Source organism: Eublepharis macularius, chromosome 6 (genome assembly GCF_028583425.1).
Source record: "Eublepharis macularius isolate TG4126 chromosome 6, MPM_Emac_v1.0, whole genome shotgun sequence".
Taxonomy (NCBI): Eukaryota; Metazoa; Chordata; class Lepidosauria; order Squamata; family Eublepharidae; genus Eublepharis; species Eublepharis macularius.
Window position 1 is genome coordinate 84,342,815 of NC_072795.1, and position 27,702 is coordinate 84,370,516.

The 27,702-nt window shown below is 41.7% G+C and overlaps 1 protein-coding gene across 6 annotated transcripts in view; it reads left to right on the plus strand.

The window, feature by feature from the left end:
* SEC23IP (SEC23 interacting protein) overlaps nucleotides 1-21,291 on the plus strand; it is a 47,933-nt gene extending 26,642 nt beyond the window's left edge. Inside the window, exons 18-19 of one of the 6 annotated variants that reach the window (XM_054982472.1) lie at nucleotides 5,432-5,540; nucleotides 21,101-21,291. In XM_054982472.1, coding sequence (XP_054838447.1) covers nucleotides 5,432-5,513 — 82 coding nt within the window. In that variant the 3' untranslated portion in view covers nucleotides 5,514-5,540; nucleotides 21,101-21,291. The other 5 variants (XM_054982473.1, XM_054982474.1, XM_054982470.1 and 2 more) reach the window with 5 other exon arrangements.
* Nucleotides 21,292-27,702: the final 6,411 nt, after the last annotated feature.

Sequence of the window (27,702 nt, forward strand, 5' to 3'; positions counted from 1 at the left end):
GCAACTATAAAAAACAGCAAACAAAGCACCCCAACAACAGTTTAAAACACAAGATCCCCCTAAAGAAGAACAGCAGAATAAACACTATAATAAGTAAAAGCCAAACCAAAGCACCACCTCCCCTCCCCGCCCCACAAAAGCATTCGCCACACAGCAAAAAACCCAAATTACCAAAACAGGATAAAACAACTCCCCACTACCACAACAGGATAAAACAGCCTGTTACGACCCTTTACTTTCTCTTGGGTAGATTTTTGCCTTTAATCTTTCCCTTACACCCTCTGGGTAGATTGCTGCCACAAGGAATATTATATTCCAAGATATTTTATTTAGGTTTTCCCTTTAGTAACATGCCTAAGTGTCAGGCTCCTATGTGGTTCTATGTGGCCCTGAGGATAGCAATGGGATATAGCAATGACAGCTACTCTGGGATATAACAAAAACAAAATAAACTTTTATTTTTTCAAGAAGCATATCGGTTTCATAAAAGTAGTTCTCGGTTCTTAAAGTTACTTCATTTAAGCTCATTCACACAGATCTCTTCTAAGGCTTCACACACAGTTAGCCTCTTTCTCTGACTAAATATTTTTCACAGAAATGCTTTAAACTGGTCAGGCAGCACACAGCTTGCCTGCTTTCCTCTGACTCAAACTTTCAGAACTGCTTAAATTTACTCAGGCTGCACACAGCTTGCCTCTCTTTCCCTGACTAAATCTTTTTTCTCCAGTCTAAAACTGCATTCACTCCGCCCACACTCTGTCATCAACCAATCATATCACTCACTCATCCCTCTTTTTCACCCCCACTCTTCACCTATCGCACACCAAGCATTTAAAGATACATGCACACATTTACTTGAAATCATTACACAGCCCCCCGAAGAACAACAACAAAAATTAAACACCAGATCAGACTTCTATGCCAACAAACAGAACCCAACGGAACCTGCAAAAATTAACAGCAACTAAATGCCAACAACTAACTGTGCCAAGAAAATAAAGGAAGCACCCACAACAGGATAAAACAGCAAAATGAACCAAGTTCAAAAGCCAGAAACCAACCCCTCCAAAAAGAAACCAACCCCACCAAAGCCCAACCAAAGCACCCGCCCACACAGCAAAAAAGCAGTTTTTAAAATATAAACAAAACCTTTTCCCTTCCCATCCCAACCTGTCCCTCCCAGACATCAGGCCGAAGAGGGGAAAAGAACAGTGAGTCTAACAACTCTCTAACCAGGCAGCAGCAGTCAGCAGAAGTCCTCCAAGTGCTGCAGGTGTCACCGCAGGCAGCAGCCGCCACCAGGAATTCACTCACTCCAGGTCAGGATCCAGTCATAGTCCAAAGCAGACCAGAGTCCCAGACCACAGAGAGAGAGAGCCAACAGCAGCAGCATACAGGCAGACTGTCTCTCAGTCTCCAGGCCCAAAAAAAATAGAGGCTGCTCTGAGGCAAACTGCCTAATTTAACTCCTTGCAGCAGATTTAAAAAGGCACTCTCATTCTTGAGCATCCCATTAGCCAGAGAAGGAGAGCTGCTGCAGGATTGGCCACTCATTCCCCCTCCCTTCCCCCTTCCTCTGCCTCACTCCCCCTCCCATCTGGTTAAAAAAGGTGGGAAGCAGTGTTTCTTTGCTGTTCTTTAGTAAAGAAACAGCAAGGAACATCCCAGCTGCATTTCCTGATTTTTACTGAATAAATTCAGTAAAATTGAATTTGGTATTACCAACTTTATTTGGTAATACCGAACTAAGTTATATAAATAACTACTTACTGGAGCTGTTTCAGCTTCTGAATATGGTGTTGGGGAAACCCCCCACTACAGTTCTAAGGCAGAAAGGACTCCCTCTCATTTTTAAAATGGCATTCTCTGCAGCTGGCTGCAGGGAGAATGATTTGGGTCAGAGAAACTTAGAACCAACTGCCCCCAAACAGTAATGTCTAGCTTGTCCAAGGACAGTGGCATTTAGTGGGAAAAGCACAAAGCCTTAGTGATTGTTATTAGCATTAGAAAAAAAAATGAAATATTAGGTTGTGGTGGTTGCTGTGTGTTGCAGTTTTGCCTTTATTTTTCTTGAGATGAGGCTAATGAGTGCTTCCTATTGAACGAGCTAGTAAATTTAAAATACAGAAAATGCTATTGTAATTTTAAAGTTTAATATTAGGATTTTAATTGAATAGTTGGCGTATAAAAGGTATTTTATAATTAGCTGTAAGTGCCCACTTCCTTTTGAGATGCATTCTTATGCCTCAATCCATTTTGCTTGGTTTATTATGAAAGATAGCTGTGCATTGCGTCGTTTTTCTCCTCAAGATGGCAGTCTTTAGTTATTTTTATTCTACAAAATAAATTATAAGACTGCTAGTTGTTTTGAAATACTTTTTGAGTAATTGAGCAAGATGAGTCCAAGTAACTAACTAAGCTTCACTTGCTGTCTTTGATATTGTAGATATTGTTGTAGTAGTATAATTTTCCTTATCAATCAATCATGTTTACAGTGGTTATTTTTTACAGCTGGCAATATAAGGTTCGGCACATGAAAGGGTTATCTTTGAGAGCTTCAATTATATTATCCAGATTTCCATATAGAGAAAGTTCAGCATGAAATAAATTGTCTGACAAATAGGGTTGCTAATAGCTTAGAGGGGAAAAAATGTCCTGTCCCTTTAATAGATGCTTAGTGGGATGTTACTTACCTGCATGCCATGAGAGTCTTCAGTTGTCCATTTGCCCATCATGCCTCTATAAAATGGGTGCAGTATCTTTTTTCTCCAGGCTGTTAGCAACCCGGCCTGAAAGTATTGCTGTTTGAAGTTCTGGATGAGAGTGCTCTTTGGCAATTCTATATTTTGTAGTATAACCGTTGGATTGGACCCAGATTAAACTGGCAATTTCCACTTATTCCTCCCTCCTGCTACAGGCCCCCCTCATATATTCCCCAGGACAGCATTTCATGGAGATCAGTGGGCTGCATTGGGAGCGGGGAGCAGGAAGTTTTGTTCTGCAGCTGGAAATTTTAGTCAGGATTCAACCTGCTAGATACAGTAAACTGAGTTGTATATCTTGATTGATGGCGGGATCATGGATGGCACTACCTTGTACCAGGTAGTTGAAGTTATTTGGCTTTTGGTTCCCCCCAGATCTGTGTTTTTGTGGATGAGTCAGGGTTGACTGTTGAAATATGAAAGCTGAATTTTACCCAGAGTTGGAAAGAGATTAATGTAGCTCTGTGACTTTCTTAGAAAAGCAATGCTGAAATGCACAGTGTTCTGATGAAATAAAGAGCCCACTATAAAGCACAGCTGGCAGATGATGGCCTAATCATCAGATGAGTAAGATGGGGTGCTGTGTATATGGGTTTGTCTGTCCAACTGGAACAGGGAAGGAGAGGCAGAGTGCAGCTCAACTCTTTGGTTGCCACGTGAGGGGATTCTGCCATCTTCAGAGTTAGAATTAGAGACCTTTATTGAGGTTGACTTCTGCAGCCTCAGACTCTGAACTAATTGCAATGCCACAATAGCCAGCTCCTTCCAGGAATTCTGCCAGTCATTCAGCCAGGCTTCCAACTTAACCGCCTGTAGCTGTATCACAGACTGATGTTTCCCTTAGCCTCGTCCCTCTGCTCCATACCCCCCAGTCTCTTGTGCTGTTTCTTTCCAATTTGGTGCTCTTCCCAGCTTAGCTTGGTGAGACTCTACTCTGCATCCTTTAATTGTTTCATTTTAGCTCAAGCTAGGCAGAACCCCATCATTTGAATGCCTCTCAAGTGCTTGCAGTTGCCTCTCCATTCCTGCATGTACCCCTCTTTTATTTTTTTTATCCACTAGGGATTGTTCTCTTTCTCCTTTTTTCTGCTTCCTTCCTTCTTCCTGCTAGGTCCCATATCTCCAATATTTCTTTGACTTACTAGTAGTTTTGTAAGGTTTTCCTGTGTTACAAAGGGTTCATGCATATAGGAAAATATCTCTTACTTACCTTTATATTTATATACTGGAACACTGCAACATTAATACTTCTAATCCTAAACATAAAAGGTGAGCCGTATTCCTGACAACCCACTACAGTGCGCCTGTACCAGGATAAAAAGAAAGTTGTTGGTGGCAGGCCTCTGAGGGGCTATGGAGTTGGCAGGGAGGTGCAGCATGGGGGAGCCCCCCCCACAACCTTCCTGTTCCCATCGCCTCTGCTGTGGTTGTGGGGGTGTGGAGCCTGTGGGAACTGAAGTGCAGCACGGGGGAGACCCTCTCTGCAGCCTTCCTGTCGCCTGTGTGGTGGCAGCAGGGTCATGTTGCGCTTCCCTGCTGGCTCAGCGGGGGACTGAGGCACAGTGCGGGGGAGTCCCCCCACGGCCTTCCTGTTCCACTGCAGAGCCAGCGGGGACTGAGGTGCAGTGTGGGGAGGCCCCCCCGCAGCCTTCCCACTGCCTCCAGCAGGGCCTTGATCCTGCTGCTGGACCCTGTTGTATTTATTTTTACAATGTGCTCTTTGCTAGTTTACTATAATAGCATTAGTAGCTAGAAAATTACATTAAAGTTGAATTAAATTAATAAGAGCTCAACTGAAGAAAAAGTAGACTAATTGGGAAAATATCACAGTTGCATCAGTCTGGCACGCTAAAATATACCCAGGAAACCTATTGTTCTTATTAATCCTTTCCGCAAATGGTGTCACTTCCCCTTGGCAGAAGGCGCCTTGTACCAAAAGAAACCACGACCAGAACTGAGCTGAAGGATCCAATCCTAAATCTTTTCTGTGGCAGTGATATCTTAGACATAGATCGGCTAAGCTGGTGCAGTGTCATGGAAATGGCCAGTAATATTATAATTTCTAAGGCTGAACAACAGAAAGTTTATATTCCAGTTCCTACAATAGAATAGAAAAATTGTCATTTGGACCAGGATTAAGACCTTTCATGATGAAGAGAGGTGGAGCTGAAGAAAGCTGAGCCTGAAGGGGATCCTAGGAGGCAAGGAAGCAGCAGGCATTCCGGAGACAAGGTTGCTGAGTGGATAGAACAGGCAATAAAGTGAAACAAGAAAATACAAAGGAAACAGATGGAGGCTTGAGGAAAAATATTGCCAAGAAGAAAAGTAGATGTGCGGAGAGAAAGTGGGGTGGAATGCTGAGTTTCAAACAGTGATGTGACCTATGCAGTCAACTTTGGTGTTGGAAGATTCTAGTTTAAGTGTAATAAGCCTAAGCAAGCAGTGAGGAGGCTGAAAGTAAAATAAATGCCTCAGACTGTGGGAGGAATAGATTCGCAGGAAAAAAAGTATGAATGAGAGAAAAGTAAAAGATTAACGTTTAAGGTGGTAAACCTTTCAAGCAGCAAGATCACACTGATATTGGAAAAGAGAATGTAAAATAAAATGAATTATGTTTTTGCTCACAATAGACAATTTCTTGGAAAATCAGCAAGTATTTTTGTCTACAGGGAATCGGAAGACACTGCTTTGCTTCTCCTGAAAGAAATATATAGAACTCTAAATGTCTCTCCTGAACAGCTACAACATTGATGTATAGATACTTATCATTTGGAATTTGTAAGTATGCCTCAGCATTAATGTAGTGTAGTTCCATAGCAAAGAGTTGCTTGCACCTGAAATGAATTATACAATAAAAAACCTGTTCTCTGCACAAGCTGCAACTGCTTTTACTGCTACTTTCTTCTTTTGAGACCTCAATCTAAGTATAGTCTACTTCTAGTTTAGTATTTACTTTATTCCCCTTCTTCCAGATGAGTTCACTGGGCCACAATACTGACCTTTCTCCATGATCCTGGCTTACAATATAAAGCAAGCAGACTACCATTTACCTTGCAGATTCTCCAGATGGTCAGTCATATTGCAGAATGGAAACAAGGAACAGATCTTTCTCTTGTTCCCTGAGCTTCCTTATATCATTGAAACTGGAACCTTTTGCACATACTTCAACTTTTGAGCCATCCCATATTCTGCTGGCATATAATGCTATTATTAGGTCCTAGTCAGGATAGATGAAAACTAATTTTTTCATCCTGTTTTTAAAATTTTGTAAGCCTTAGCAAAACATAATAGAAAACAAGTCAGGTAAGTATACATATCATTGCAGGATTAACTTCAGAAATACTGACCTTGATTATCCAATGAATAAAAAATCCAAACATTTAAGCTTTTATAACACCAAAGTGCTGTGCTCAGTTGTCATAGCAGCATTCTTTAGCAAGAGATGTGTGTACTGCATAGAGCTCAGTTGAAGTGTGCGTTTTTGTATAAGCTTAGAGAGCTGAACTTGTACCGGGTGTTTGTTTATACTTCTTAATTAGGTGCCCCTGCCAGCTTCCCTGAGTGTACTGCAGACCAGTATGTGAAATATTAGGCACCATTGGGTTTAATACCTTAGTATTCTCTTTATTAGACCAATAACATGTTGCAGTTGCAGCAAGCAGACAAACACAACTTTAGGAATTTTTCTGATTACTCCAAGGTCTCAGTACTCTGTCTTAGATCTTACTGCTTCATGACATGTTTATGCTTTGCTTGTTAAGCCAAGATAAGTTAAAATATAAATTCCTGTAATCACATGCACTGCAGGACACTTAACAGATACATTAGATTTTAAGCAGAATGTGCTTTGAATAGCTTTTATCAACAAAAATATGTTGTATTTTCTCTGCGTTGGCTTGAATGCATTTTTAGAAACTGCCGCAGAATGAAATACATACATTTAACATGATCCCACTCCATTGAAGAGTCACAGCACCAGCAGAAGATTGCTCATTAGAGCCTTTGTGTTTTTACAGGGCAATACAATGGGTTCTGTGTCCACTTCCTAGCTATACAACTTGCCTCTCTTTGTTAGATATGCTGTCTAGGTTCCTGAGCACTTAACCAAGGACTTCTATTTCACTGACTTTATATTAGAAACAAAATGAGACTGCAAAAGTCCCATTACTCTAAAAGACATATACAGGCTTTGAGAAAAAATCTGGTCTTCAGTTAATGACTAATAGAAATACACAGTATGGATTCACCAGAAGATCTTTGCATGTACTGGAGTCCTTGTGCAAGTAGAGTTGTGAAAAAAAAATCACACTAGACCTTTGCAATGTTAAATATATTATATCCTGAGCTGTTTTTCGGTTTCTTGAAGATATTTTGCAATTAATTTCTGGACAGTATAAGACATAGGCAGGAAAGCACTAAGTGTTGAAGAAAGTTTGCACACATGGAACTGTTCTTAAGTCCATTTACATTTCCACTTGCTCATTGCCTGTGTCTTTATGTATGTAACAGACCTTGTAGTTACAGAAAACAAAGTATGAAATTTGTTGATACCTATATTGGGAACAAGAGCACCATTGCCTCTGTGTCTGTTTTAAACAAATTCAGGTTTGGGGCTTTATTTTAAGAGGCACTAAAGGATATCCATTGGGTATTCATTAATGTTAGCATGAACGTACTGCTGAGGCTGCATCCTGTTTCAGCATGAGATGTACGTGCACACTTATATCAGATGGCATACTAATATATATTTTCTTTGGGAACCTTTTGAAAGTGTCATTTTGAATAAGAGGGTTAGAAGACCATTCTTGTTCAATGTGTGTCTGTATTTGCATCATCTGAATTGCTTTCTTTCAACTCGTAGATCCAGAGGAGTTAGCCATGTTAGTCTGTAGTATCAAAATAGTAAAGAGTCCAGTAGCACCTTTAAGACTAACCAACTTTACTGTAGCATAAGTTTTCGAGAACCACAGTTCTCTTCATCAGATGTATCTGACGAAGAGAACTGTGGTTCTCAAAAGCTTATGCTACAGTAAAGTTGATTAGTTTTAAAGGTGCGACTGGACTCTTTACTATTTTTCTTTCAACTATGATCTTGAGCTTCTATAGTATGTAATCCTGGATAAAAGCACTTTTGTGTGCCAGCTACACTGTTTTAAGTAGCATGTTCTTTCCCACATATGTGCAGACAAACGTTCTTTCTGTCTCATACAAATATTCTCTCTCTGTTCTCTTCAGAGAAAGTTTAAGTGGGAGCAGAAAGGATGGAAGTATTCCTATTGTGTTCTCATAGAGCATTTATACCTGCATGGCAAGAGCCTTGGAGACTGGGACTAAACTAATGGAGAAGCTGAAAGGGTTGAAGGGATTGGAGGTCTGTGGCAAGCCCTGACACAAACTGCAAAAAGAATGAAGCTTTGAAATTGCTTATCTCTCTCTCATTCTTCTTTTTTGTACAGCCTTTCAAATCTTCCTTCTGGTTTGCCAGCCGAATTTTGAGATGGCAGCACCTATAGTCACAGATGAACAACTCTAGGATTCTCTATTGCCATCTTTGTTTCATTTTTTAAAATAAGTTGGGATGCAGGTGGGAGAAAGTGTCATCTGCTTTTGGGGGGGTATGCATGCTTCCCCCTCCCAAAACATTAATCATTTTGCCAAATGTCAATAACCCTTCGAGAAACACATGGTATGCACTTTTGTTTCTCTAATCTGTCTTGATCAATTGAATTTTCAGAGTTGTGTTTTCTATCAGGCTGTAAGTTTTATTTTTTAAAAAATTGTTGGTAAACAGCAGTAATCTTTTTATTTAATAAAATATACCATTTTCTCCATATCTTTCAAAATGTGAGTTTTAGCTTCAGGCTTTTTTGATGTATACTTACCTGAAACCATTGGTGAAATGAGTAATTTTTTAATGCTGGTAAGCTTACTGTTAATATTTTATAAAAGACCTCTGAGACCATTTTCTTTGACATGTGTGACATGATCTTTCTCTCTACATAGTACAGAGAGCTGTACAGACTGGACTTGCTCTGTGTTTCTTTGCACAGAGAGTAGAAAAAGATAAACCAAACAAAATAATTCTTGTTGGACAATGATGGTGGACAAGATACATAGTTAATATGATCGGATGGCTGGACTGGTAGAAATCATATATGTAGAACCCTGCAATGGATGTGGAGTCTTCTGAAGATCAAATATGAAGGAGCTTTGGCCTGGATAAGAACATTTCTTGCTTTCTCCTAATGAAATATGACAGTAATACAGAAAAGTCTCTACGTGCTGGACTTCTGTGAATTCTTTGCTGTTGCTTCTGATTTTCTTTAGCATATAATTTTTCAGTAATGAAGATATTATAACAACTTATTTCTGATACGGTTTTGTATAGTGGACTCTTGTGGAACAATAACCTTTTCGAAGTATATGGGTGTTTTTTTTTTTGGTGTTTCCACATTAATTTACACGAGGATTGTTGCCGTGTTGGTCTCAAAGAAAAAGTTACAAAATAGTTGAGGTGATATTTTAATCTCTTGATAGATAGAATAGTATGGCTGATACTTAAAGATCCTGTAGTGCCTGTGGCCTTCTTCAGCAAGCATTTGTTTCTTTCAGCAGTGGCATCCACTCTCTCAGAGAACAACAGAATGTTCTCTGTACAGCCTTTTTCATTCTGAATATTTGGTTCTCTGTTCATCACAATGAAATTTCGTTTCAGTCATTTGTTAAACCAGAACAAAGACTGTCAGAGGAACGCAGGATGAAGCAGCTTTTTGTCAGGTAGCATGACAAGTGGTAAAACCTTTCTATAAATCCTGGATTAAAGTTATCTTCTAACAGAATTCAGAACTCAACAATTGGTATTCAGATTGCATTCTCAGTTGTCCTGGATAACGTACTGAAGAATGAAAGATGTGCAAAGGTTTCCCAAGAATCGACAAGTGTTCAATGTGTAGAGTGTGCTGAAGTGAATGCTTAAAGGCAGACCAAATAAATGTAATATTTAAAATAAAATCAAGAGGCTGTTTGTTTATAACAATATTGTTAATTTAAAGGAAAAAGCTGTTGGGGGTTACTTTCCTTTTGCTTGCTTGATATTGTTTAGTGCACTGAAAGGAAATAGCTGTTGAAAGCTGATTAAACTGTTCCAATTGGTTGCATAGGATGTAGACTGTGTTTGGTCTTGAATATTTAAAGTTTGTTAACAAATTCGAATATTTGAAAGAATTCCCTGTTTACTCATTTGAATACATGGAAAAATAATTTTAATCACCTTTATTACGATTTAGGGTTCTGGTCTGAGCAGGTTGTCCGATCCAGTTACGTAAAGCAAAGAATATATATAATGTGAATATTTGTTAAGTTTCACCTTCATGAATAGAAACATTACATGTGTCCTCTGCGCTTTCAGATTGCAATCCTAAGGATATTTTCCTGAGAGTTGGCTGCCTGAAATAACATGGGGTTTACTTCCAAGTAGAACTGCTTAGTAATCCTCAGTAATCTTATTTCTGTGGTAAATGTTTCTGCTTTCTCATCCTATGGGTTCTATTAAATGTTGGATTCTGCATGAAATTACTCTAAGGTTCTAGTGATACTTGTGTAATGAGAGATGGAATTTCATGTGAAGCATGCACATAATGGTGGCATTGTTTACATCATAGAATGGGATTGTTGCTTTAGTTTCAATCGGGGTTGCAATTTGGAAAGATCTTTCTATTCTGGAGAGTGATAGTGCATACACAAATAAGCAGCCACATCCCTTTGCTTTTCATCTGTCAGGAGGTCATAACAGCACTGTGACAGCTACATCTGTAACCTTTCTATAAATTCTGGATTAAAGTTGTCTTCTAACAGAATTCAGAACTCAACAATTGGAAAAGTGCGCAGTTGCACACAGCTTCTCATTCCTTTGCGCCATCTTCTCAGCTGAAGCATAGGGGTGCTTCCTCTCAGGCAACTGCTTGAAAAGAGTAGGGTGGTGTTTTTTGTCCTCCCTTTGTGATGCTCTGCCCCTTCTGCCCGGAGATGGGGACAGGAGAGTGCTCTGCTGATTGGCCAGCCATCTTCCAGCCTCGTGTTTGCTGGGCTTGCATTGCTTGGCTCTAAGGAGAAGTAGCCACTGCTGCTGCCATGTCTCCTGCTTCATGCCTTCACCTTCCACCAGACACAGCGAGTGCCTCCGGGTCTGTAGCAACTGCCAGAAAGTGCTGAGGCACTTTCACCAAAGGTTGTGCTGCGTGCGCACGCACGCACACACACACACACACGCCGTTGGGGGAAATTTGCTTGGCATCCTGCAGATGCTGCCCCCTCTCCCTCCTCAGAACATTTTTCTACCTCGCACTGGCCATGTTCCCTTTGGGGGGACTTGATGGATGAATCGGGATTTAAACCTGTGTCTCCAAAGCAAGAAAATCTAACATCTAAACCTTTGTGTTATGTATCTTTCAGCGTAGTTATTATATGTACATCAACCTTTGGTGAAAAAAAGTTTAGGGTAGTGATCCCATTTTATCATCACAATAATCCTGTGAATTAGCATATTAAGAAAGAGTAGTTAGCCACGGTTATCCAGAGAGTTTTACAGCAGAGCAAAGATTACAGCCTCAACTTTACTAGATCCAAAAATAGCACTGCACCCAACCCTTTTATTCAATATCTCTCCTTTTATTCAACAATGGTATACCACAAGTAAGCAAGGAGGAAATTGTATTGCATTATTGCTAATACACCACTTAAAAATAGTTTGCGTGCCATTCTTTGCTTGCAAAATGTATTCAGTTGTGTATCAAGCTTCTTGTTCCCCCGTTTCATTTTGTAAAGTGAATGCACTCTGGTTCTGCAGTACAACAGCAGAATTTAAGTTCGGTGGCACCCTGAGACCTGCAAGATGTTCAGGGTATAACCTTTAGTATCTTTTATAGCCCAATCTTCCTTTCCAGAGATCAACTTGTACAGTTTTCTCTACTCGCCCCTCCTTCTCCCTACCTTGCAATACCTTTGTGAGGTGGGTGAAACAGAGAGGATAGTGGGATTTGAGTCTAGTGGGACCTTAGAGACCAACAAGATTTTCAGGGTATAACCTTTTGAGAGTCAGAGCTCCCTTCTTATCTGATGAAGGGCGCCTTCACTCTCAAAAGGTTACACCTGGAAAATTGTTGGTCTCTAAGATGCCACTGGATTCAAGTCTTGCTGTGTATAGGCATGTATGCACATTCACTGTAAAGGGCTTGTGTGTATGAGATCTTATAGCCCAGTTTTCCTTCCCAGAGCTTGTTTAATATGTTTGTAGACTGGTTTTTTTTTAAAAGGCACATTCGAAACTTTAATGCAAGTCGCTGTTTTGGCTCACGGAATATATTTTTGGCTCACAACACTGCACAGCTTAGAAGAAACATTGTCTATAAGTCTCTTTCACCCTTACATTTGATGGGGAGAGACAAGACTAGCAGCAGCCATATCTGTGTTCTCTTTGTAGGCTCTTCCCCCCCCCCCAATGAGAGAATGGACAGAAGGAGTTGGAAGAGACAAACCCATGCAATCTCTACTTACTTCTTAAATGTATAATGTTTTTATGTTGAGCTTCCTGAGCTTGGAGGTTTGTAATATACTGAGATATTGATATTTAATTTAATTAATTTTAATATTGGCAATACTTACTTTCGTTCCTTGGAATCAAAGTAATCTTTCTGATTGCTGTCATCAGCAATTCTGTTTTCTGTCATCATAGTAACCAAACATCAGTAATCAGTTTTTAATTAATATTCTGGTTGTTTGTAAGAAGGACATCTTTTGTTTAAAACAGTGCAATTTTAAGCCACAGAGATCCCACAGCTCCACCCCCCTGACACGTTTCCGGAATTGGTCTCCTTGCAATTAAAGAACTTACGGGGGGAATTAGCAAGCAAGGAAGATGGCTATGCGAAAGGCCGGTAACTACAGGATCTTGTTCACCAATGTTTACAGGGTTCCTTCCAAAATAGCAAATGAGGCTGATGCTTAAGTTCAAATAACAATCTTTTATTAGAAGGAAAAATGCATGCACATACAGAAATTCGTGGGAAATGGTCACAGAGAGAGAGAGAGAGTCCTAGGAAGCTAGCCAGAAGTTGGGATAGAGAGAGGGGAATAAGTATATCTACCTATCATGAAGAATGGTCCAGTCCACGGGAGAAGAGAGTAGCTTCAAACGCCAGCATTTTTGGCCAGGAGACCAAGAGCCTTAGGGCAAACCTCAAGGGAACAGCGCTTAGGATCCAGTACATGTGTTCAATTTGAATGAGGCCAGGGCACTACTTATAGAGTAAAACATGCCCTGAGGTGGGGTGGTCCACCTAGCAATTGGAACAAAGACTCCAACGGTCAGTTCCTGGGGTTAACAAAAGGTTTGATTACCTTGATTGGTAGCTGCTGTGGCGTGTGAAAGAGAATACAAAATTTGTTCTTGCACTGCACAAAGGGGTAGTTTGCTAATGAAGTCCACCGGAGCTAAGCTGATGAATTTAGTTGGGGAATGTACCTTCCCAGGAATGAATTAGAAATACTTATTAATGTCATTTGATTAGCTCCTCAGTCAAGGACAGGAGATCTCATCACGGAAGGAGGGAAAGAAATGTATTAAGTGGGATGACTCTACGAGACCTTTGTTGTGCTACATTCCTTAGGAGCTGGTGAGCCTGTAAATCCAATCACCACTGATCACTCCGCATTCCTATGCAGCATTCCATTCATGCCTGGGTCTCCCAGGTGAGACTCAGCAACTGCTAGCTGGAATTCCCCTGGCTGCAATCCAAACTGCCATTCTAATCCAGGGGCCTGGTGTCATGTATTATCACAGGTAGCCATATTAAATGGCTATTAAAGATGGCAGAGGCTGAGCTGACTGCTTACAGACAAGGGCAATGAAGAGCAGGTTCCCCCCACTGCTTGTGTCAGTCCCATTTGGGGTTAGCGGCTTGGGCAACCAGCTTCCTGTGGTTTCTTGTCCCTCACAGGGGAAAGGAGAAAGGATTGTGCCATTTAGCTACAAAGAGCAACATGCATGGAAATTTATATGAGGATTGGTGACCCTGCATAACAATCCAAGCCATTTTCCCTTCCCTAGTTCCTTCTTGCTTCCTCCCTCTCTTAATGCTTTCCTGTAAATGTTAATTTACTGGTAATGACAGACAAGGAAAGTAGAGGGTGGGAGCTTGCTGCCTTTATCTGCAGAGAAAAAGCCTTGGTGGTGGGGTGTGAGGGGAGAAAAAAGAGCCTTCGACAAACAGAAGAGAGATTCCCAGAAAGAAATTAAAAACTTCTTAATTAGCATTGTAATTAAGCTTTCATGGTCATCTAAGTATTTCTTTAAAGGATCAGTATATGTTTTTTTAAAAGCCCTGCTGTGTTTATAATATTTAAAGGAAACACAGCCATGGCATTAATGAGATGGATTGTGTGTTGTAGGAGACAACTTCTTATCACTGTGGCATTTGTTCTGTGGCTTTTTGCAAGGTTTCCAAGCTGTCCCCTGTGCTGTTGCTGGAAGTCGGGATTTTTGGTGTATAGCATGTTGGTATGTGGATGGTACTTGGCTCTATTTCTCATCTTTATCAGAGGCAGAAGATGTCCTGAATCAGTGCTTGGAGGTCAAAATGGGCTGGATGAGAATCAATACATTGAAGTTCAGTCCAAACAATGCTGAGATGCTGTTGGTTGATAATAAAATTGGTAGAGGAAAATGGAGACAACTTGTTCTGAATGGAGTCATACTCATTCTAAAGAATAGTCTCACAGCTTTGAGGGTAATTCAGAATGATTCCAAGTTTCAGTTGGACATAACATCTCCTTTGTGACCCAAAGTGCTTCTGCCAGGCTTTACTTGGTGTGCCAGCTGTGTCCTTACTTCAGCAAGCATGACTTGGCAACAATTATCTATACTCTGGTCACATCCATACTGGATTATTGCAATGCACTCTATACAAGGCTGCCCTTAAGAATTATTTAGAGGTTTCACTTGGTACAAAATGCTGTCTGGGACTGGTTAGGCAAGAATGTATCAATCCAATTCTGAAAACTTAATTGGCTGTCTATTTGCTTCTGAAACCTGTTGAAGGTACTGATCATTACACTTAAAGTTATGGTAGGGGACCAGGGTACTTAAAGGACTACCTTCTCCCTCATGTTCGTGCCTGAAAAGTAAGATCTTCTAGACACACGGTTGCAATGCATTCACTTACAGAAGTAAGATGGGTGGTCAAAAGGGAGAGGATCTTTTCTGTAGCGGTGCTCCATTATGGAACTCTATTCCAACAGAGTTTTACTTGTTCTTAGTAGGGATATTCCTGAACCAAAAGATAACCTGAAATTAGCTGCTTTGGGATGGCTTGGGGATATCTGAAATGACCCCCAAACACCCCTGAAATTCTAGGAGTTAAGAATATCTTCCTAGAAGTCTGATAGTATGTTTGTTTTGGACAAGCACAGGAGTGGGGAAGAAGAGAAAGCTGGCTTGCCAATCAACTGTTATTTGGCATCTGACACTGGGTCATAGGAAATAATGGCCTCATTATCTGACACTGGGTCATAGGAAATAATGGCCTCATTATTCTCAATGGCAGGTAGACCTGCTGGTGAACTGAAAGTTGCAGGAAGGGGACTTACCTGGCCAGCATTGGAAAATAAGTGGTCAGCTGGGCCGGCAGGTGGGCCCCAGCACTCTCATGAGGCTTTGCTGCCCTGACCAATCAGCTGGCAAGCTCCTGCATTCCTCAAAATGCTTTGCTGTCCTGCCAGATCTAGGTGGGCTCCTGTACTGCAAGATCAGGAGCCCATGCACCAAGCTGGTGGGACAGGAGTGCAGGACCCTGTTAAACCAGCTGATCACCTGTCATTTTCCAATACCAGTTAAACAAATCCCTTTTCTCCCCAGCTGTTAGGTCTACCTGCCATTAGAAATAATGGGGCTATAGGAAATTCTGGCCCAATGGCCAGTAAACATGGCCTCTGTAAACCAACTGTCAGATGTTAGTTGGCACCAGTGGTTAGGTAGGCCTAGTCTGTTTAAAACATAAAGGGATAGGAGATACCAACTAACAGTTGTTTGGTGTGGCCAGAGAATGTCAATGAGGGTCTAGAAACTTCAGAATAACTTAAAAGCATGTCCTCCCCAAAATCCAGATCTGAAATTAACATGAACAAATTTAAGTGCGCACACTTAGTTCTTTTCACCTTCCAGATGCATAAAATCTTAGATACTGATACAATATTTTAGGGACTGCCTGCTTCTGTGAAGATCACTCCCCTTCTGCTGATGGAAAAATTTCATGTTAACTGTTAATAGAACCATTATTGCAGGTTTGGATCCAGTGATGGATTTTGGCAGACAGAAGGAGCTGGTGATTTTTGCCATTGTCCTGACCTGCTGCAGACCTTTGACTCTCTCCCTGTATGCTGCCCCTTTAACCAGGTGCCCCTCCTCAGATGGAAATCCCTTCTCCCCCCCCCCAAATCTCTGGTGCATCCAAGCTATTATTTCTACTACTAAACATGTTTATACCAGTGGTGGAGCAGTAGGCCTGCATCTGGGTCCAGAAAGGAGGCCATATCACTTGTATGCACCAGAGGAATAATCAGACTCAGGGTCACTGTGTCAGAAGAGACTGTGACCATGAATTCCTTGAAGGGCCTCAGGATCCCCACTGTCTGGGAGGTGGTGACTCAATCCTCTTGGCTGCTCTCACCTTGTGGCCTGAACTCACTCTCCCCCCCCTCCAAGTGCTTCTCTCTAAGAGCCACGCCATGAGGGTGGCCTGCTGCTCCACCAAATGCTCAAGCATGGCGCAGGTGGAATTCTAGCGAGTAGCAATATTGGTGATCAGGCAAATGCTCTGGCATACTTCTGTCCTGCTTCTGGTGCAGTTTGTGAGTTGCTTTCACGTTGTGTGAGAAGTGACTCGTGAGTCACTGGCATTTCTGAGGGAGACACTGGAACTCGCAAGTTGTGGGGTCCTCAGCTGGTTCCTTGGAGGAACTCAGAGCAAGCGCATCCTTCACCAAGAGATGAAGTTTGTGGGCCGCACAGTATATGTGTTTGAGGCCCACTTTGGATGCCTCTTTTGTTTAAAGACGAGAAGCAGCGTTTCTTTGCTGTTCCTTAGCAAAGAAATAGCTGGGAATAGCCCAGCTGTGATTACCAAAGTTTACTAAATTTTATCAAATAAATTGGGTAAACCTGAATTCGATGTTACCAAATTTATCACCGAAGTTGAATTGCACACCCCTAGGTGCAAGTTTTCACAGTGAGCAGATGAAGTGGTAGGGAAAGGTTTTATGTATATATTTGCCTATACCTTGACAGAAAAAATGGAGGTGGCATGGGTAGGATTGGCATTAACTTTGAGAAGAAATGAAAAAATTATTTGGCATTTATATACCTCAATAAAGATGCAAAGTGCTTTACATCATTCTCCTCTTCTTCATTTCATCACAGTTATTAGAAGTGATGAAAAAACAATTGAAACAAGCTGCTGAAGTTTGAGATAGGTTGGGTGTAAAACTTTTAAAAAGCTACTCTCCTTATTAGTTCCCAATACGAAGTGGAACTTGTTATGCTGTATTCTGTTGAGATTTTTATTTATTCATTTATTATTAAATGTATAGTCGGCTGTCTCTGCAGACGAGACTAGTAAGCTCTTCGGTTTCTTCTCTAGAAAAAAAACCACTACTAATCTGTACAATGTCCTAAATGACTACACTAGATATTCAAAGCGGCTCAAAACCAGTGTAAGGGGTCCCTGAGTTTACAGTAGAGGGACAGCGGTGGTGAGGGAACTCTTTAATCTTTACCATTCTTCCCACATTTCCCTGTAACTCCTTGCCAGCCAGCATTCTGTATGTATTTGCCAAACTGTGATCTGCCATAAATGCTTAGTTTCAGAGAGGCATGATTTCTAGGGAGGCTATCAGGTCTATTCCACCATCAGATGCCTGATATTTTTGTGTGTTAACTTCTTTTGGCTTTTCAACTAAACACTTAACTTTGTGACTCTAAGAAAGCAATCCTAAGCAGATCTACTCAGAAGTATATTCTCTCTAGTATTCAATGAGGCTTACTTCCAGGAAAATGCCCTTAGGGTTGCAGCTTTAGTGTCTACATAGCCTTTTGAGCTTTTCCTGAAGTATGCCACTGTCTCTCTTGCAATTATCTAGATTTTTTTAAAAAATCTGGGAACAGCTGTTCCTGATTAGTTCTGATAACTTACTAACTTTCAATTTTATTTAACCCTTTCAGCACAGTACTAATGAATTGTTTTCCTATTTATCATTTGAAGCAGGAACTGAAAAAGTATCTCATATTATTGTCTTAGCTGGCAGGGGCAGGTGTACATCCTAGTAGGTTTTAAAAACTGCCCTAGACTAGGAGGCCCAAAGGGGAAATGGAAAAGATTGCTGGAAATAACCCAGACAATTTTTTTCTTGAACACAGAAATCAGTATTCTGGACTTGGCAGTGAAAAATACATACTTTCTAAGTGCCAATTTGTGGGTCTGGCAGAACCGGATTTGAATCCCTGCTCTGCCATGGAAGCTTCCTGGGTGACTTTGGTCCAGTCACACCCTCTCAGTCTAACCTACCTTGCAGGGTGGTTGTGAGGATAAAATAGAGGAAAGGAGTAGGGGTGTGCAATTTGGGTTTCCGAATTTTTTTCTTGCACACCCCCAGGAAGGAGAATTATGTAAGCCACCTGGGTCTACATTGGGGGAAAGGTGGGGTATAAATAAATAAAATAAAAATGAACGCTGTTAGCCTCATGTAAAGCACAAACCCAATACAGTTTGCTCTGATGATATATGACATAACAGCTAATTTTCTCTAATTCACTCATTTACAAAACCAAGCAAACTACTACTATCAATAGCATTTCCATACTACCAAAGATCGTTACGTAACCTTTTAAAAAGTCTATCTTTAACTATTTTAAAACTTAATCCTTTCTTTTTGTTTATATTTTGGAGGCTGCTGCTGCTTGTGTATGTGAATAGAGAGCAAGGGCAACATGCTTCCTATCTCTCTGCACATGGGAAGAAGAGCATTGAGATGAAGAGGCAAGGTCACTCGCTATGGGGAATATTCCTTTTTAACACAGGCACATTCAGGGACTCAAACATATAACATTCCACAGAAGTTTTCTTGTGGGGTATATTGGCCTGGCCAACACACATTACAAGCTATGAAGACTAGCATGAAGACTGTGTGGATTGTGGCAACTTGTTTTCTTTTAATGTGACTTTGTCCCATGTTTGCAGCCTAATAGGTCATGTTCTGCCACCTGGGGATTAACAGAGCGTTCTAAGTTTGGAAAGGCTGAAGACCACTGTACCAAGTCATCCACTTTAAACCTTGTCTCTATCCATCCTGTTTCTTCTGCCCAACTTTCCCCTTCTTGTTAAAACAAAACTGGAGAAGTCACAGATGTCTGGGAAATGAGCGCTTGCTTGCAGTCCTATTTTTTTTTACCAGATCTTCATGGTTCCAAACATGTTGACCAATTTGCAAATGATTTCTGACTTCATAAATAGATTTAGCAGTCCAAGTGGACTGGTTTCAAAGAACTTTTGACTCCTGATGAGCTCATTTGAAAGATACACTAAGAAGCCCTGTATCTTAGAGTTTCATAAATGAACAGCTTCTTACAAAACTGGACTTTAAATGGATAGAAAGTGCAAACATTTCAGATAGGGTATTTTTTAAAAAAGCTGTAAGTGTAGAACCACAGACAGATGATTGTTGGGTGGCATGAATAGCCACGCTTTTGTCCTAGGAGCTCAGCTAATCAGTGTATATCTGTAGGGTGCCTGCTGAACCTTTAAGAAAACTTCGATAGGCATCAGTGTGCATCCTCCTGGGCTGAGAGCACAGGTGGTATTATGTGGCTTTAACTACAAAGGGGGAAAGTATAAGGAGAAGAAATTGGGGTGGTAAGGAGATAGGAAAGTGCTGGTTTAATGTGGCCGGGTCTGTTTTGTAGAGTTAAAAAGCTTCTGATGATAAAAAAATCAATTAGTGTTCCTATTTTTTTTTAAAACCCAACAGCTGGAATCAAAGAGCAATCATCTAACTTCTAGCTCTCATCTTCAAAACCTAACTTCTGGCTAACAACCTCCCCATCAGATCTTAACTTCTCCACAGCATAACTCCTGTTGGCAGATTCAGTTGACTGCTCTGATTGGTTCCTGTGTATCTGGGGTATATTTATGTGCTCTACCTGTCAACGTGGGCTACATCAAACTTTGCAGGGGCGGGGAAGGAAAACCCATCATTTAAATTAAAAGAATTGTATAGTAAGTGTCTCTGGGAAGCCATCTGGTAAGTTATTTATTCAATAAATTATATAAACGTTAACACCGGGGATAGTAAGAATTATGCTGTCTAGACTTCCAGACAGAAAAAAGGGAAAATAACTAGCACCCTGCATGCCTATACTGACTAAAATGGCCAGTTTGTATTGTTCAGGCACACATAGCCACGCACTAATTTCAATGCCCCCCTCCAATCCAGAGAAAAATTCAGTCTGATTTACACAAGCATTGAAGCTATGTACCTTCTAAGGACAAATTCACATATTGTGTGTACACTTTTGCATGTGGCCATGTACAAATCAGAGTTGAACCAAAACTTGAAAACAGACACTTATTCTCCAGATGCATAAATGACTATGATCTAGTCTTCCAGCACCCAAAAGAAAGAAAACAGTTACACCTGAACTAACAGTCCTTAGGAATCAACCAAGAAAAGGACTCCAGTCTAATGACAAGTTAGAATTAGAAGTTAGATTTTATGTGTTGGGAGAGAAGGATTCATTTAACAGATGTGTGAATTAAAGATCTGAGACGACATCAGATCTTTGGTTAAGTTTCCCTGTTTGGGTAATAGTAGGCTAGCTGTATTTGTTGGGTCTAGCATGTAAATTAGTTGCAGCAGAATACTGAGTTAGTCTATCTTAAATCTGCCTGACACCATGCAACCTAACACCCTGCAACTGCTGTTAAGTGTAAATATTTACCTCAGTTTGTGTATTTTTTCTGAAATAAACTGTATAAAAGAAACTAAATAATGCCTGTCAGCTTTATTGCAGTTATCAATCCAAGCTTGGGTGGGTTTATACTCAAGCTAAGATACTACACCCTTGAACTGATTTTCATTGTCGTGTCTTTTGTGCAGTCCCACACGGGAACTGCGCATGCGCAGCCAGCCACGGAGGTATCAAAGCTCCAAAAGATGTGGCCTTTTCGCATGCTTTTTGCACCCCTCTTGAACTCCCTTATCCTTAAATATTTCTGACCAGGGCTTTTTTTCAGCAGGAACGCGGTGGAACGGAGTTCCGGAACCTCTTGAAAATGGTCACATGGCTGGTGGCCCCGCACAGCATGTGCCAAGGTGTCAGCAGGAGGCTGGCGGGTGATGCATCGGTCGGCAGGAAGGCCTACGATGCCAACGGGGATCCAGCCCAGATGCCAGGCCAATGCTCCATACAGCTGTAATCAATAAAGTTGTGGCCATTTCTAACCCACGCAGGTGTCTGGTGTGATTATTTAGCCGTAACGCAGACCGACATAGCCCCTAGGTGACAATCCAAATGGTCAAGGGTAGGAATCCAGGCTGGACCCCCAACCTCAGGATAAAGGCATAACTGAACTGACCATTTTTATCCCATATTCTCAACAACATGAGGTGATCTGATCAACCAATCAGGGCTTGGCAATGACGCTCTACACTATCTTCTTCCTGAGAACCAAAACTGAGTTCGGATAAGCTCACATGATGGAATGTTCCACCATGAAGGAAGATGCATGGAAGTTAAGATAGGCAGAAAGTTTTAGGCTAGAATCCTTTCCTTCCTTGGCATTAAGGTTTTTTTTTAAAAAAAAATATGGATTTTAGAAAGCAAATGAGAGTAGTTTCATTCAGTGCTTTGTAAAGTGCAACAAAAATATCATCGAGAGAACCTTGTTTCCCTTATATTAGTGTAAAACCACAGTAACTTTGGCCGATTCCAGATGGCCAGAAATTGCGGTTTTTCTGCGGAAATAATCGCTTACCGGCCACGCGTTCACTTTCGTCTCCATCCGCTTTGTCTCGCAGCGTGCCGTGCCGTCCCGCTTCCGGATGTTCGCACGGCCAACTGAGGTACCCGGGATTGGTTGTTTCCTCCCCGTCACAGTTGACGTCGGGGGCCTTCATTGGTTCGCATTTTGGGTTTTTTTTTTTAAAAAAAATTAAGTGTTTTGCGCAAATGCGCAAACGCGCAGGTATGCGAATATGCAGCGTTGACTTTTGTGCGCTTTTGTGCGTTTGTGCATTTGTGCACATTTGCACAGTTCGATGTGCGCAAACGTGCGACTGCGCAAATGGCGCCCATTTTTTTTAAAAAAAATTAAGGGAATATTGTTGCCGGCCGGCCGGCAAAGGAAGGAGGGAAAGGGGAGGGCCTCTCCGCGGCGACGAAGCGTCCAGAAGTGTGCAAACCCGCAATACCGCGTTCACACCATCCGTGTATAGAGCGCAACTGAGCACCATGGACCACAGGTAAGCCGGGATGGGAAATTGCAGGTTTTTACGAGTGAGGTCGCTGAAAAAGCGAAAGTACTCGCTCTATTTGTGCCCATCTGGAATCGGCCCTTGTCTTGCATGCACTCTAATATCAATGAGACAGGATTTGGAATAACAATCTAACTGAAATGAGAGCATAATGATGGCAACTATAATACTTATATTAAAGTTAATGAAGACAGTTCTTTATATGCAATTTAGAAATAGCCAATGTATGCCTTTTGGTTTACTTCCCAGATAAAAATGTTATGATTGTTTGCCAGTATAGAGGCTGCCTGCTTTATAGGATATTATTTTTGCTTAGGACAAAACAGATCAGAATATTTTGTGGCATAAAACAAGGAAACTCATTAGATTTAGGATTTAGATCCAGACCTTTGTAGCCTATTTTCCTGGTTGCGCTTTGAAGTTTAGTGTATTTTCTTCATCTTCCCTTGATGTTTGTCATTTTCTGCAAGTGCTGTAGAAAATTGCAACTTCATAGTAAACTATTTCTGCTAAGTGTCTGTTGAATATGAAATCTGCTTTCACAGTCCATGGTATTAGTTTTTGAATACTGGAAGCTTTTCGACTGCACTTTATCAGCGAGGAGAGCTGAAGAGGCAGGAAAGTGCATGAGCATGGCAATAAGCCAAGTTCCTGCCCATCATGAAAAACAAAGGCTGCTGTGTTCTTTTAGAGTTGTCATAAATAAATAGCGGTTACAGTGTCCACAATTTAAATTGAATTTTAATATAAATTTCCTCTTAATAAATGCTCCTGGACAGGACAGCATATTTATGTGACGAGATTACTGCTTAACATACCTTTAACATGCCTTACAAGGATGCCAGCCTCCAGGTAGTGGCTGGAGATCTCCGGGAATTACAACTGGTCTCCAGGCCACAGAGATCAATTCCCCTGGAGAAAATGGCTACTTTGGGGGGTGGAATTATGCCATGCCAAGGTCTTTTCCCTCCCCAAACCCCACTTTCTCCAGGTTTCATTCCCCAGATCTCCAGGAATTTCCCAACTTGGAGCTGGCAACCCTAATGCCTTAACTCTTGTTTTCCCTGAAGAACTTTGTCATGAACACGTTTAAGGGTCAGTCTATACAAAATATGGCAACAAACCCAGTCTGCGGTTAAAACTGCATTCTGCTTAGGATATGGATAAAGGCCTTAAAATCAGGACCCGAAACATCTCTTTTTCTTCCCCCCTCCCTTCATTTTGGTTTATAGCTTCTAGTCTAGTGGATATTTCTGGTAACACCACAAAACAGGGTACAAGCTTTTGAGCTTTTTCTTATGAACACTTAGTCCTACTCTTGTAATTAATTGTAGTGTGCTATCAAATGATTGTTTTGTTGTTCTAAGTGTAAAGAAACTGGTGAGAGAAATGTGTGTTCCGTTTAGATCATTAGTATGCTACTCTGGTTTAAATGGCTGCAACAGACCATGCTGAATATGATGAGTTTGTCCAGAGACAGAGACCCGCCCCCCGGACTCATCTTTTTGGCCCCCATGGACTGGCAGAGAATGAAAGGGGCCAGCCACAATCCCAGGGGAGCCAGATGAGGCAATGTAGGCTGCTGGTGTGGTGGCAAGGACCAAGAGGGTGGCAGGATCCTTGGTGGCTGCAGGCCAGGCAGTCAGTCCCAGCGAGGCCCAGGGAAAATTGGCAGGGCTGCTAAGAGCAGCAGGCATAGCCACCAAATCAGTGGCAGCCCGAGAAGTGGCAGCTGGAGCCTTGGAAGCTGTGGGACTGGCAAGAAGGCTGGCTGCGGCACCACAGATGGTTGCAGAGGTGCCCGATGCCGTTGGTGACACAGCAAGGCTTGCGATGGGCCCTGGAGCTGTGGCAGAGCCCAGGAAGGTGGTGGAGGCAACAGCAGGGCCGGCAGGAGCAGCCAGCCCTGGCCCAAACCAGGAGCAGAACACCAAGCCTCAGTGGGCCCAATGCGGCCAAGCCTGGCGCATTTTCCTCCCTGATTTCCTTAGTTAGCCTTGTATGTATGCTGTGTGTGATTTCTGTACTTCTTAATAAAAAATCCTTTCCTGTTGAACCTCAGTCTGATTCATTTGAGAGTTCTCTAAGACGATAATCCCCGTAAACATTGTTGGAGATTCCTAGTTACCCCTTCTCTTTTGCCTCCTTAAGGCTAATTCCTCCATCTAATTAAGGAGAGCTCCTATTTGAGTAACAAAGGCAAAGCTAATTTAGCTTGTGATGGATAGATATTGATTCAACATGTATCCATTCATCTATTTTATATATGAAAGGGGGGGGAATCTCAAGAGTGAGTTTTACCATTTGACTGAAATTGTATGTGAAAATTGCTGAAGTTATTATGGTAAGAATTTTGGAGATGAACCATTCCCCATTGCAGTGCTCCTACAGAGAAGCTTCAAAAGAAGATTCCAAGTGAGACTGCTGAACTTGAATTCATCAACAAGTTTAGGACAATGGACTGTCTATGGCTGAATAGGACCATAAGAATCTTTGTTCATTACAAATGCTAATTTTCTGTATTTCCCATCTCTATGTATAGCTCCCAGCTCTAATCAAGCTGATGAAATTTTGTATTGTACCTCTGCATCCTGACTTCAACTGGCCCTTCTTTCTAGCAGCCCTCCCACCTTCTGACCTGGATATAAGGGATGATGGATCTTCATTCTTATTTGTACATGACAAAATGAGCTTTAATTCAAAAAAACTTATGCCATGGGAGAATGTGTTGTTTTACACGGTGCTCAAATTTTGTTCTACTACTACAGACTAATACAGCTGAAGTCCATATTTGAATCAACCCAAACGCTCTCTTAAGCTTATTCATCTTTCCGCTGACAAGACAAATTGTTCAGTATGAAACAGAAGCCACCTTAATATAATGTTAACGGTAACAGTAACAGTAACAATCGATTGTTTACAAAGTATGTCATTATTATCCCCTCAACAAGATACCCTGTGAGGTGGGTGGGGTTGAGAGAGCTCCTAGAAGCTGTGACTGACCCAAGGTCACCCAACAGGCTTCAAGTGGAGAAGTGAGGAATCAAACCCAGTTCTCCAGATTAGTCCTGCACTCTTAACCACTACACCAAACTGGCTGTCATGTAATATGTAAGAAGAGTTATGCAAGAATAAAATCCAGATATTCTGACACACAATGACCAGCCTTAAGCACTCACATGGAAATAAGCCCCCTAAATGTACTCAGTCCAACTTTGGACAAAATGGCCAACTTGAAGCTGTCATACTTCATGTGCCAACAGAGCACACGAAGCAGCAATTGTAAGAGGTGGGTCACATGCTTCAGGGCTGGCAACTGGATATGCAATTTTCTCTACTGTCAGTCTTCAGAAGTCACTGCCAGACCACATTATAAGATAATTTTGCTGTTGCTTCTGTGTACTGACAGAAATAGACTTGGAAGGGTGAAGTGCCCACTTCGGAATTGCACTATTTATTGAAAATTCTCAAACAAGCTGTCATCATATATACCTGCCCCTAGGTTGTGAGACCAGGGTGTACATGGCCCAATTCAATTAGCATCTCTCTTTGAATGACAAAATATATTTCCTCAGTGCTTAAACTCAGGAAAGACTGCATTTGTTCAATGACTTTCAAAGTGTTAAGGGCCAGCCCATTGGTGTATGTGTGTCATGTGCATGTTTTAGCTTAAATACATAATTAGATAGCGAACCCAAGAACATAAGAAAACGTCTACCAAAGGCAGAGTAACTGGACAAAAAGCAACTAATGTTTTCTGAGAAAACATTGAGTGTGCCTCCCACTAGTTCTTTCAGGGAATATGTAATGATGACATACAAACTATGAATTACAAACTATGAATGACCCTTTTTGTGAAACAAGGAAGCTGTGCCTTCTTCCTGAGAACAGTGGTTCATCTAGCCCAGCATTCCACCTCAGTCAACCTGTTGCCCCTAAGTGCCAACCAATCAGGGCACGGAGGTCAAGGGCTTCCCCCACTTTTGCCTCTTATCTACTGAATCTCAGCTTAGTGACCCTAAATCACCCTGGCTAATGGCCATTGATGGACCTATCCTCCCCAAACTGAACCCCTTTAAATGCCATCTGTGCTTGTGGCTGTTGCTTAGTCTGCTGATGGTGAATTCCACCATTGTATATTGTTGAGAAAAGAATCAATGTCCTTCTATCCCTCAACTTCATTGGATGTCCTGGCAGAAAGAAAGTTCTTTCTGCCAATATCCTGGCAGAAAGTTTTCTCTATCCCATGCTTTGTTTTATAAGCCTTCAACCCATTCCTTTAGTTTCCTTCTGAAAAGAATTGCCTCTGACTCCTCAGCCCTTTCCTCTGGGAAATGTGTTTCCACCCTGTTGTTTGTGTAAGAAGACACCCTTCATTGGGGTTATTATTTATTTATAATATCATTTTTTATTTTTTAAATTTGTAGTCTGCCTTCCTTACTGAAATCCAAGGTGGGTCACACAGTGCAAGTGAAAATACAGTATAATCAACAGCTAGGACACTTACTGACCAAAGCCCAATGGTGGACAGCAGTTATGTTGTTCAGTGAAAGAGATACAATAGGGTATGATAGCAGAAGATTTTATAAACATAATGCCAAGCATAGAGATGGAATCTGTTTTGAAATAAGCAATTTCCCCCAATGCCAAATGAAGAACTGGAAGCTGCTAAATATATCCCAGCACTCTTGGAAGCAGGGAGACATACCACTAATAAGTTGCTTGCTCCCACCTGATGGACTCACAGCTGTGTCTTGTTGGGACTGGAGCCAGGTAGCCAGCCCTGGACTACAAGGTGCTGCTGTGCCCTCACACCTAGAGCCCATGTCTTCCCAGGTAGCCTGGCAGATGTGGTCACCTTTCAGCCTGCGTTGCTGCAGCTGGATCTGCCGCTACATGGCGAGCCAGGGCTAGTGAAAGCAGGTGGGCCCTGGATACCGCTCCTTGCTGCTGCTCCCCATGAGCTGGGCATGCCACAGCCAGGAAAGGTAGCCTCTGGACCAGAGAATCATATGATTCCATGATTCTCTGATCCAGAGGCTACCTTTCCTGGCTGTGGCATGCCCAGCTCATGGGGCGCAGCAGCAAGGAGCAGTATCCAGGGCCCACCTGCTTTCACTGTGAAAGCTACACAGTGCTAGAAACCCTGAGGAGGCCAGCATCCAGCTGCCAGTGATTGCCAAAATAGAGTGGCCCAGCCTGTTTGCTTCTCTGCGCCATGGGCTTCAAAGCGGAGCAAGCAACGGTGGCAGTGTAGCTGTCAGGCTCCCTCCTGGAGCTGCCTCCCTGAAATGAAATTGCCGCACTGCACTGGTATTCTAAAAGCCCACCCTTGCATGGAACTCAAAGTAAATGTAAGTCA